Below are 13,195 nucleotides of genomic sequence, written 5' to 3' on the forward strand. Positions count from 1 at the left end.
AATACCACTACACACCTGTTAGGGTATTGAAAACCCTAAAAGCTGGTGAGGATGTGGAGCAATAGGAAGTCTGATTCACTGCTGGTGGGAATGCAGAATGGTACAGCCACTTTGGAAGACAGTTGGGAAGTTTCTTGCAAAGCTAAACATACCCTTACTGTATGATACAGTATATATGGTATATATCTAAAGGAGTTGAAAACGTATATTAACACAAAAACATGCACGTGGATGTTAGTAACAACTTATTTAATAATTGCCAAAACTTGGAGGCAAACAAGAGGTCCTTTAGTAGATGAATGGGAAAATAAGTGTGGTATATCCAGACAATGGAATATTATTCAGTGCTGAAAAGCTACCAAGCTGTGAAAAGATATGGAGCAACCTTAAATACATTTTCCTAAGTGAAAGAAGACAATGTGAAAAGCCTACAATACTGTATGATGTGAACATATGGCATTCTGGAAAAGGTAAAACTATGAAGACAGTAAAAAGATCAATGGTCCCAGTTAAGGGAGACGGGGGAAGGAATAGGCAGAGCACAGAGGATTTTTAGGGCAATAAAAATACTCCATGTGATGCAATGGTGGTGGCTACAGGTCATTATACATTTGTTCAAAGCCATAGAATGTATACCAAGAGTGAACCCTAATGGACACTGTAAACTTTGGGTGATTATGATGTGTTAATGTAGGTTCATCAGTTGTAACATGTACCACTTTGGTGGGGATGTTGATAATGGGAGAGGCTGTGCATTTGTGGGGACGGGGTATACAGGAAATCTCCGTACCTTCCCCTCAATTTTGCCATGAGCTTTAAACTGCTCTAAAAAGTAAAGTCTCAATTTACAAAAAACAAACATCGATCTATAGTATAATATTATGTATGTCACAAAGTGAAAAATGTCCAAGGAAAAGTTTGTGTCATATAGCAAAAGACGTGTGATAAAAATAGGTATGGAAAACATTGATTTGAACATTACAAGTGATAAAATTCAGTGATTTTGTTCCACTGAGCTTTACATTTTGAGAAAAACTCTTTTGGGTCATGTTTCTACATGCCCTCCTAGTCTGGCTTCCCAGCTCTGCATTTACTGCCTTATTTTATGCACCACTGGAGTAGCATTTATAAATCAGAGACAGCACTGTGCACTCCCCATTCTATTGTTGCATATCTTGAAATACTGTTATAATTTTATGAATTTATCTTAATTCTAAAGCTTGTTTTGTGTGTGTGTGTGTGTATGGATGGTAATGTAAAGTCTGCTTCTCTACTCACTTTTTAATGAATCCAGTCTATCATATTAGCAGAATACGCCTTTCTACCCTCAAGGTTACTTCATAATTAAATATAATAAAAACAGCAGTTTGGAAATTTGATTCTGTTTGCTGTTGCTTCCTGGCCTAAAATTATACCAACTATGGTTTGAAAATATATGAGAGAATAAAACCACTTCAGTGCAAGAGTACCTCAAGTAATGGATATATGTTTTAATGACAGCTTCTTCCAAGCAAAGCATTTGCTGTGTGACCCTTTACTTCATATCTCTCTTTCATTTAGGAAGCTTTTTTCTGAAAAAGGTGACTATTTGGAATAATATTAATATCACGGGCTAATAGTTGATAAAAATAATAGCTAAGATTTATCTATTATTAAATATACGTCATGCTTGGTGCTAAGCAATGCATATCCATTACCTGACTTAGTCTTCCTCAAAATCCTATGATTTAGAGAGATTCTGTTGCATCTCTATTGCAGCAACACACATATGAGCATTTTCTTTCATGATTAAAAAAAAAAAACAAGAATTGTGTTGCTTGCTGCCAAAATGTTTAAGGAAACAAATCAATTGGAGAATCGAAATATAAATATATACATAGAGAGATTACCAAAGGTGAAATTTTTAATTTTGAGAATTTCAATTATCTATATACATAGAGATTAACAAAGGTGAAATTTTTAATTTTAATAATTTCAATTATCTTTTAACTTTGTAACAAAAGATAAAGAAATAAAAAGATTAAATGAAAAGTTTTAAATTTACAAGATAATATATTAAAAGCAAAGTTTGTATAAAACTACCTGGGGCATGGATATGTACCTGAGAATCTCAGGTCAACATCTGGGATTGAAACTTACAAAGTTCATGAGTTTTTAATTTGTTCCATGTACCAGGCAAAGTTCATGAGAGAGTAAAATGGCCCATTCTCCAAAGTATTTGAGTCTTTTGGTATTCGATAAGACTTGGGAGGGTGGTACATTTTAAGACCAGGAATTTCCATCCTCAGATACTGACCTTTGTCTTAATGATTAAGTATTTCTACAAAACCTAAATGAGCTCAAGAATTAACAAATTGCAAGAAGGGTGTCAGGGACACAAAATAAATTAGCAGAATTTGAAAGATAAGATTCTGATTGCCCAGTAACCTGGAAAGCACAGAGTTATTAAAGGTGGTAGGGCAGAATTTCGCTTAGTCTGTGCTTCACCTATATCAAAATCATCCTGGCCGGTGTCTCAGCATGCATTTAGAGAACCTTAGCCTATCCTTACCCCTACCAAACACCATCTTGGAGTAGTAGAAATGAAACGTGTGAATGAACATTCTTTTTTAAACCCTTTATTGAGGCGTAGTTGACCTACAAAAAGCTGTACATATTTAATGTAGACAACTTAATGAGTTTGAAGAAAAGAATATACCCATGAAACTATAATCATAATGAAAGCCATCAACATTTCATCACCTCCAAAAGTATCTCCCTGCCCTCTTTCTGTGTGTGTGTGTGTGCACACGTGCGTGCACACACATGTGTGATAAGAATAGTCAAAAGATCTTCCCTCTCTTCTAAAGCTTCCCAGGTGATTTTTTTTTTGCAATGAAATTCTAGAAACAATGATGAAGGGAGACATTAAAGGTGTGGACCTCAACAAAGATGGTCCTGGTAAACAAAAATTGGACTCATTAAGTCCAAAACAAAAAAAATACCTCCCTGTTCCAGGAAAGTACAAGAAGTGTGGGGTTGAGGTACTGTTACCGTTTCATTAAGATAAATACATTGTAATTTTTCTTACTGAGGAGAGTGAGGAAGAAATGAGACAGATGAAAGGTGACCAAAGGTGAAATTTCTCTTCTTTAGTTACCACAAATTATTTTTAATGAGATAACTTTTGCTAAGAAATTTAATATTCCAGCAATAATTTCTGGCTTTCACAGAATCTCCTGAAAGAGAGAAACATGTAAAATTAAAGTGCTTTTCTGGGGCTTCCCTGGTGGCGCAGTGGTTGAGAGTCAGCCTGCCGATGCAGGGGACGTGGGTTCGTGCCCTTGTACGGGAAGATCCCACATGCCGTGGAGCAGCTGGGCCCGTGAGCCATGGCTGCTGAGCCTGCGCGTCCGGAGCCTGTGCTCTGCAACGGGAGAGGCCCACGTACCGCAAAAAATAAAATAAAATAAAATAAAGTGCTTTTCTGCTGATACTTGTGGCTAATGCTTGATATCTTTTTCTTTCTTTTTTTTTTTTTTTTTTTTTTTTTTTTTGCGGTATGCGGGCCTCTCACTGTTGTGGCCTCTCCCGTTGCGGAGCACAGGCTCCAGACACGCAGGCTCAGCAGCCATGGCTCATGGGCCCAGCCGCTCTGCAGCATGTGGAATCTTCCCAGACCGGGGCACAAACCCGCGTCCCCTGCATCAGCAGGCAGACTCTCAACCACTGCGCCACCAGGGAAGCTCCAATGCTTGATATCTTGAACCAGCAGTGTTATTGTTACTATCAACATGTTCAGCAACTGTGTGTGTGCATACATGGTACCAGTTTCAAATATTCCTGTTTTCCAGGTGTGCTTCCATCTTCCTCTCCTTTACTAGTTATCTCCCAATCCACTCTAAAAATAATCTTGTGATTATCTGCAATCAGCACTTTTGTCTCCATCACTGGACTGCCAGCTAACAGTAAAATCACCTAAAAGGCATGTTCTGGGTCCCTATATCACACTGTGTTTTGTGGATAATACTTTTCAAATGCGTTTCAGAAAACACGGAGCTTAATCACTGGGAAAATGTAGAATACCACAGCCTTCTAATAGCAGAAGAGATCCCATTAAGCCATTTACATGTACGTTTTAATTTGTAGGTTTGCTGCTATAGTTTTCTGCAAAACATAAATAATTTTATCCTATGATTTACGTATGAATTTGCAGAAACTCTTCTAATTTAGCAGGTATATTTAAGTCATTTTACACCATACCATTTTAAACAATGAACAAAGCAATGTTTTTATGTTTCATTAAGTAAAATTATGAATACTTTTTATCTGAACTGGGCATAGAATTAGACTCACTCTGAAAAAATATTTACAGTTTATCATTAATCATATCTCATCAGATTTATTATCCACATTTCTATGGCTCTCCAAAGTTCTTCACATGTTTTAAATATTTCTGTCAAGTGACATGTTAACTGAATCTAAAACACTAAATTCACATATAAAAGTTTGTCTTTAACACTTCTGTATAATGTGGTGCAGGGTATATTTATAAACTAGGATTAAAATATATTGGAAGAAAAATTTAAGCCATATTCTTGTAGGTAAATTTGTCTCTAGAATAAGATCTTCCATTTCAAAACTGAAAAGAGTGGACAATGGCCTCACAACATTGCACTCTGAAAATAGCTCCCATAGTAGTATACGTTAACGACCTCTCTTCAACATAATAAAAATATTCAGGATTTATTGACTAACCAAGGCTGTTAGCTTTTAAGCTTTTATATTCTTTTCCTCTGTAGCTACCTTTTTAAAAATCATAAATCTTCAAAGTAGATGAAAATATTATCTGACACAGTATTATAACTTGTTTATATTTCATAGCCTTCACCTCAGCTTTTATTTCCATGCACTCAACTGGTGTGCTATACAACTCCTGGTCTTCATCAGGGCCAGCACTGGAAATTTCCAGACTAATGAACATAACGTTAAAGCAAACAGAGGAAGGTAGCCTGGGGTCAAGAACTAGTGGAAACAAATTATTAATAAGTAGGTATTTATGTAAGTACACTGTCCTCCTCTCACAGGAACCTCAGTGTTCTTCATTGGTCCTTCTTCTTTGGAATTTCTTAAGAATTTTTTTCACTTTTCATAGAGCTGCTTACTGTTTCCTTAAAACTACACGTGCCAAGACTCTGAAGAGTGAAAACATGAATAATAGTATACACTGATGTTTTTCAGTTGTCACATGTGATTCCCCTAATTCAGTTAAAAAAAAAAAAAAAGCCTATTTGCAACATGCTCTCCTTTTTTGCAGATGAACAAAGGAATGCTCCTTCACTAATTCTGAAAGTAACTTGTCACAGTGGGGTTCGAAGGCCTAGTCAAATAATTGTCTTAGTGTACTACCTGCTGTGTTCAATATTGAGTGAAAATGGAAGCCAGGCCTCAACTCCAGCTTATTTCACAGTTCTTCTGTTATTTAAATGATTTTAGTCAGTTTGGGGGAAGCCAGACCTTTATAAATTAACAGCAGGGAAATACCAAAGGTGTCAGATTGCATATTTATCGTCTTTTTCGTGTAATACTTAAATATGTATTAAGAAGTGACTGACATAAATTAGGCAGATTTCAGAAGCCACAGGCCGTGGCTTGTAGAGGACCCCCTTCTGCTTGACATTTCATCCTTGTCAAAGATCAAATTATTTTAATTTAGGCTGCAAATTATAAGGAATGAAGACTTCTTTGTGGGAATTCCCTGTGGTAATCTGACTTTTGTTGTTACTGCTGCTTGTCAGTGTGCAAAAGATATAATATGCATGCAAATAAGGTTAAAAAATATGTACTATCTAATTATCCAGCCAGTACATTCCACTTGAAGACAGTAGGAGGCCTGACACACAGTATGTGTTTGATTCATTGAGGCCTGCAGGGTATTTACACAAGATTACTTTTAATTATGAAATTAATATCTGTTTATCTAGAATATATAGCAGTAAGTGAGTATACACATGAGCAGAATTCTTTAGTAAAAAGAAGTAATCTTAATACATGAAAAGAAGGGGGAAAAAATCAGTTGTTTCTAGGGGGAAAAAAGGCATCATCTAGACCTTGGTTTCACCCTCGTTGAAATAAATTGAATGAAAACTTGGCACCTTCTCTAGAATTTGTTTCTAGCCCTGCCAAGTAGGCTCAAGATGTGTTGCCTTATTTCACAGTTTTTATATTTTAGTGAACAAGATACAGTATTAGATTCAGTATGATGAGGAAAATGTAGAAAAAGAGAGGGGTTTTGTTTGTTTTTAGTTTTTGTAATTTTGGTGAAGGATTATCTCTTCCAGTTTCAAAAATCATGATTACGGTGAGAAAGAGAATGATGAAATTGTATCCACCTTTTTTTGTTTTTTTACTGTAATAAAACATATAGCAAATAAAACAATCCTGCTGCAGATATACTTTAATTGATGAAATGCATATCCCTAACAAAGTTTGTTTGTAAAGCATAGTGTTACATATTGACATCTCTGCTCATATTGACGTCTAACTGAAAATGGGAGGACAATATCTGGGCTATATTATAATAAGTACCATTTTAGGAAACTCAAAGCAAATGAATAAATAAATCATAATTACAGAAATACAGTATGGCCTTGTCACTTTCCACACATGTGCATCAGTAGAAATATATGGAGAATTCAAAAAAGTAAAAAGTGATCACTCTGAGTATTGCAAAGCATTGTCTGGTAGAGTGTTCCATATTTTGCATAGTCAAAGGGTATCTTCTCACCAGGCAAACAAAAAAATCTGGCTGACTGATTTTACTTTCCATTTTTTCGTTAAAGCAGCTATAAAGTAATGATGGGTTGGAGATTCCTTTTACTGCTGCTGCTCTTGGCATTTCCTTCACTCAGCCTGCCTGGTTCTCCATGTTCATTTAGATAACCATGCCTCTCATTGCCTTTGACACTGTGCTTGGAACTTAATCTAGTCCAAGAAACCATCCTTGGCCACTTCATTGTAATTCAGATCTCTTTGAATTGCTGTTTTTCTTTTTTCAAAAGTCTCTTAAGCCATTTCTTTCTCTGCTCCCCAAAAATGAGACCCTAATTATGAATTCTGTTTCTTTATTTTCCCCCAGTAGTACCTTGCAGTGTGTTCTAAATAGGAGCAGTCATTAAAACTTCTGCATGAAATTTGACAAAACTTTCCAGAATCAACCTCTTTGTAACACATTGGAAATTTGCAGCTGGTTATATATGCAGACACTAAATTGTGCCCCTTCCAAAGGTTTTCTGTAAACAAAGATACACTGATGATTTAATTTGATCATTTTAAAAGACTATTTATGATGCCTGGTAAATGTTATTGGTTGCTTTATCTTTTATATTGACCTTTAGGGTAACCATTTAAGTGTTCTTGAAAGGTTTATTTAGAAAGGACAAGATTATAGATTTTAAAATTCTTATTAAAAGGTAAGGAAATACAAAAGATGAAATCAAATTGTTCCTGTTCTTTTCATTTTTCTAATCAGTGTGATGGAGTACAGATTGATTTAATAAACATCTCTCTGGAAGGAATTGCTATTTTGAATATACCAAGCATGCATGGAGGGTCCAATCTTTGGGGAGAGTCTAAGAAAAGACGAAGCCATCGCCGAACAGAGAAAAAAGGGTCTGACAAAAGGACCACGCTCACAGATGCCAAAGAGTTGAAGTTTGCAAGTCAAGGTAAGTTTTCTAATATTTAATTGTTGCTTCTTAATCGGCTCTTGAAGACTACTTTAAATGAAAGAGTTTTCCATTGCCCTGTATATATTTATGCAGTTGTATTTTTTATATCAGATATGCAAGTGTGATTAAATTAATATTATAATAGATTCTAAAATCATGTATAAACTGGCTATATTTTCATGGATTTTTTCTCCTTTATTCTCCTTTTTGTGGGTATAGCTCTTTACACAGAAAATAAAATATATGTGGGTATTTAGTGGATAATAATATAGGATGTATTGTACATTAAATTCTGGAATGTGATCATCTTGGTCAGATGTTTGAGTTGCTATAACAAGGGCCTAGTTAAGGCTTTTCTGAGGTGTGTTGCAAGTTTTATTTTTGGCTTTCTTCAGTCAGGCTATGATTAGGAAGCTATCTTACATGAAACTGTTGTCCTAAATATTATATATAATGGCATTTTAAAATATCCCACGATCAGTTATGGTTATCTGCTTCTATTTTTCCAGAAATTTAGTAAAAAGTAGAATACCTGGGAAACAAAGGACAAAGGACTAACAAAATAGGGTAGAATAACTATGGATCAATTTTCAACTCCATTGAATTATACTTCATATTGGGACATGACAACTAATTCTTCTTGATAGACTGTACAAACAAAGATACCAAATTGTTATTATAATCTTTTGGTATTATAATAATTGATCATGCCACAATTTATGTATGGTATCCATACTATTCTTTTTAACCTTCCAGAATCTATCTGATACCTTTGATGGCATTCAGATGGCCAAGAAAACGTATTGGCTCAGCTCAGTGTAGCAAAGGCAAAATATGAAGAGATCACAGCCTTATGAGCTCAATAAAAATAAATGTTTTTTTAAATAAAGAAAATAAAATGTGAGGATGGTTTATAGGCTTGGCGGTGGTAGGAAATAGCTTTATGTTTTGGTGTCTTCAGGTATCTGAAGGTATCTGATTCAAGTTTTAGTAGCAGGCAGTGACTTCCGTTAGATGGAATTTGGTGACCATGAAGGTGAAAAAAGATTGACAGAGGAAGTATTAAGTATCCTCTTGAAAGAAGTGCTTACTACAGCCTGCCAAATAACAGAAGGTTTTGATGCCCACTAAATGTATGGGTGATCCTAAAGAGGCAAATCCTGAAGAGTTGTGTAATTTAATGCAAGAAAGTTATACCAAATTAATTAAGATGCTTTCTATTCAGAACGAATATAACTGTATGAAAACATGGAGGAAAATGGTTTTTTGAAGAAGTACGTAGAAAAAATGAGTAGGTTTGTGCTATATGAATTTTAAAATGAGAGGAATTAGGTATAATTACTAATTTCTAGGATTTATTGACATTAATAATGCATTTATACTTAAATATAAATGCAGATTTCTAAAAAGATTCCTGAAAAATTTCTGAGTTTAAAAATTAGTTCAAGGACCATACTAAGACCAAACCTAAAAAATCTCTGCTTCTATCCCTAAGGAAGCAATGAGTACATATAGTAATATAGTCCATATAGTTAAAAAATAGTTCCACATATATTATATATATAAAATGATAATTTCTAGGTTTATTTTTCTGCCTATTAATACTTGGCATGTCCTTTGCATGTAGACATTTCAGATATGTATCTGAATTCTCAGTGCTCAGCTGCCAACTATGTTAGCCCAAGGAGATGTTAAAGTTTGTAAAACTCATGGCTGTGCTCCACCAGGACAAGTGTCTGTATACTATGGAGCTACTGCAGACATGCTGTCTGTTGGCCTCACTCATCCCCCTTTGTATGCTGAGGAATACACGTTTGGAATGAAGCACACACAAATCAGCCAGAAGTATTGTATAGACTGTCAGTGCCCATAACCCTAGGAAAAGGTCTCTCTTCCCATTCTGTCTTCTTGCTTTGTACTATGAAACTATTGGGACCAAGTTTCCATAAACTTGGGAAAGAAGAAGGAAGGAAGTGAGAACCTACAGGGTTTGTGACTTAGGGATACATTTTTCTCAGTACAAAGATTGGGAAAAACATTAGAAATCAGAGTTTTTGAAGGTCATTGTATGAGTAATAACAAAAGCATGCTTTATAATTGATTTGGCTCAACTTTTTTTCCCCTCCCTAAACCAACTATGCTTGTAAGTTTGGGTTTAGTTTTATTTCAAGATCAGTGTAATTGAATGCTTAAAATGACTTTATCAGCTGAGTATTTTAAAAAGACTTCTGTGTTAGTCAGTCTTTTATTAATTTTATCAAGATTTTTTTATTTTGATATATCTTACAACAAAATAGCTAAAAGTATCTCAAAATGCTTCAAAGTTTTGATTTCACATTTATTCTGTTAATTCTTAAATGTTACACTTAATAATCAGAAATGAAAGAAATTTACTACTTAAAATACCTGCATGTATCCCTTCCCGAAATGGGTAAATGTTTGTATCATTTGATCTTGCTTTCAATTTCTTGACACAAAGACAATAGTATTAAATGTAAGGGTCAATCAGTATTTTAAATCTAAATATATTTTCAAATTTACACAGAATGGTTACAGGTATGGCCTTTAGAATGAAATAACAGAAACTGTAATTCTAGTCCAACAATTTTCTTAACCCAGATTCAAATTAATAACTTCACTCTTGGAAAAATATAAGTAAATAAATGAACAAATTAATAACGTAAATTTCTTCTTTTTAAGTTGCACTTTCTTGAAATATTAATTAGCAACTTTTCTGATATAGCTGTGTAAAAAATTTGAAGTTTAAACTGAATGTTTACTATATTAGAATGGATGCTTGTTTCCATAAACTTTAGAAAGCTTTTGGTGGTGGGGAGAGTTGGGGAAGCATACCTAACTATAGATTCTTGAAGTAAAGATAATTTTTTTTAATTTAGTAGAAGGATTTAAATTAAGAAAAAAGTTTACAAGTTTGTTTTAATTTAAAAAATGTCATAGATCAAAGGTACAAGATCAGGTTTGGAGCATTACATACTCATTTATATTTCACCCTACATAAACTGGAACTTCTGCACAATTTTTTTGCTTGCATTCTTTGAGGACGTTCACAGCATAAGATCAGAGTATCTTCAATTAATAAATTCACTGGTTGGAAATTTTACAGTTGATTTAATTCGAGTTGATCAAAATTATAAGTAATTAATTTAATTACATTATTGTTTTAGCAAAATACTCTAAAACGGATGCAGTTCTGAAACATATGCATAATCACATTCATCTAATTCAGACACTTTCTTTGTGGGTTTGTCTTTTTCTTTTGTTTTTGTTGTTGTCTGTTTTGTTTTACTTCTTTTGGAAATACAAATGAGTGTATCATATGTAGGTGTCATGGTCTTTAAGCAAAATTGTAAAGTAGGCAAATTAGATCTTCAGTGCTCTTAGCCTTAATATTCAGTCTTTCCCATTTCTTTCAGTTGCTGAGTTAATCTTTGCCTCCTCTTCTTCTGCATTAAATCCAAGTCTCAGAAAGATATCTAATAAATTTATTCACATTAATATATAAATGACTGCAGATGAAAGTAGAGCTGTTTGCATTTTAAAAGAAATAAAAGCCTTCAGATAAACCATTATTTTTCAAACTGTGTTCCATTGAGCTATAACTGCAGTTCTTCAGAGGTTCTGTAAAAACTTGGTTCAAATTTATTTCTGTCATATTTTGGAATAATAATATGAAAACCTATAATAAAAACACTGTAAAGTGTGTTCTATAAAAACATTTTGTCATACTGACAATTCCCAAATCATCAAATTGTGTTACCAGACAAAAATAACTCCCTTTCCTCCTCCGGTTCCACCTCCTCTTCTTCTTCCTGATGGGTGGATTGATCCATAGATAGATGGATAAAATGATAGTTATACCTTTCCACACATACGTTTGTAAACATATACACATCTAAATAAACAAACAACTCAATAATTAAGACATTAATTGGAAAGTCTGTAGCTCTGCAATGGTCATTTTAAAATACATCTTTGTATATTTCATGATGTACCAAGGGGAACATTACCACCACAGTGTATGTGAATCACAAGGAATTAAAAGGCCTGCAAACTCAGGTACTTTTGTTTGACACAAGCAATAAAGAGTGCATAACAGTCAATGGAAGTGAAAACAAGGTGACAATACGAATGTTTTTTATGAAAATGGAAATCAGTCCTTAGAAAAGTTTTTGCTCATAAAAAATTGCATTAGTTAACTAGCTCCCCAAAATAACAGGCTTGTACTAGTTTGTATATCAAATGCACTTTTAACAGAGATGTAGGATATAAACACGCTCACAACTCCTGGTAAAGAACCAGTGATAAAACTGAAACAAAGTTTCAGCTAAATATGCAGAATAAGGTAAATTTGACTAATTGAAACTTCTAGTTAACATCTAAGGCAAGCAGCAAGTAAATTTGTATTAACAAAGTTGAAAAACTATATTAAAAGTACACCTGTGAACGTGCTTTTTGACAGCAAGGACCCCTCAAGTAATATGAGCAGTTTTTAGGCATTCTAATGGTTTTAAGCTTTGATGATACAAGTCCAACTATACCATTTTCCAGTAATGAATGCGGAATGGTGCAGGACTGCCAAGTGAGATGTAAAAAGTTCGTATCATTTATGATTACATATCTGTCTGGATCAGGATATTCCCAGTATCATACAATAAAAACAAACTGCAGAGATCATTGAAAAATAGGATGCCTATAACACTGCAACTATCATCAGAATAACTCTGTTATTCTCATAGATTGACTATATCGCAAGTGTTAGCAATTTAAACGTGTAAAATATATTTGCACAAATAAAATTCTAATTTTCTCTTTAATTTACTGGTTTTAAAAATATTGCTTCATTTAAAAAGCAGAAAAGGTTGACTGCTTTAAAAAGTTTGAAAACCACTGAGCAAAAGTAATTACATTCAAGCCGTAGAATTTCAAACATTTGCCAGAAGCTAAGGGCGGTACTGTCAGGAGCAGCTGGACTTCCTGCTTGAAACCTCATTAACTAGGTGCATGTCTATTCCACATACAGAGACAGATAGAAAAGTTTATTTTAAAAACTAATTAACATGATACTGTCCATGCAGTTTTCAGTGATTTCATTCCCATTTACCAATGCAAATTCTTTTCTTTGGGCAGAATTTCTCAAAGTGTAGTATATACTACACTGATGGAAAATTGAGCTACTTTAAGCAGTACACAGATGAATATTTTAAAGTGTGACAGTTTTTATATGTACTATTGCAGTTGTTTTCTCTTTATGGTAAGGAATGCTTTTTTCTTAGTTTGTAATTTTAAATAATTTTATTTTTGAAATAAATTTATTTAAGTAAAAATGGAGTAAAAGCCAAAACTAAAATATAATAGAGGAGTACATGGATATGGAAAAAATTGTGACGGTGGGACCAGAAAGGCTAAAGTATAGAAAACTCCACTAGGCTAATAGTACAGATTCCACCACTTTGTATAATTTGCAT

At 34.0% G+C, this 13,195-nt stretch overlaps 1 protein-coding gene across 6 annotated transcripts in view; it reads left to right on the plus strand.

The window, feature by feature from the left end:
• The window catches only part of DGKB (diacylglycerol kinase beta), a 653,248-nt gene that overhangs the window by 456,049 nt on the left and 184,004 nt on the right, over positions 1-13,195 (plus strand). For all 6 annotated transcript variants that reach the window (XM_060107578.1, XM_060107580.1, XM_060107582.1 and 3 more), the window contains one exon: positions 7,511-7,706. In XM_060107578.1, coding sequence (XP_059963561.1) covers positions 7,511-7,706 — 196 coding nt within the window. The remainder of the gene's footprint in view (positions 1-7,510; positions 7,707-13,195) is intronic.

Source organism: Mesoplodon densirostris, chromosome 9 (assembly GCF_025265405.1).
Source record: "Mesoplodon densirostris isolate mMesDen1 chromosome 9, mMesDen1 primary haplotype, whole genome shotgun sequence".
In the NCBI taxonomy this organism is placed as follows: domain Eukaryota; kingdom Metazoa; phylum Chordata; class Mammalia; order Artiodactyla; family Ziphiidae; genus Mesoplodon; species Mesoplodon densirostris.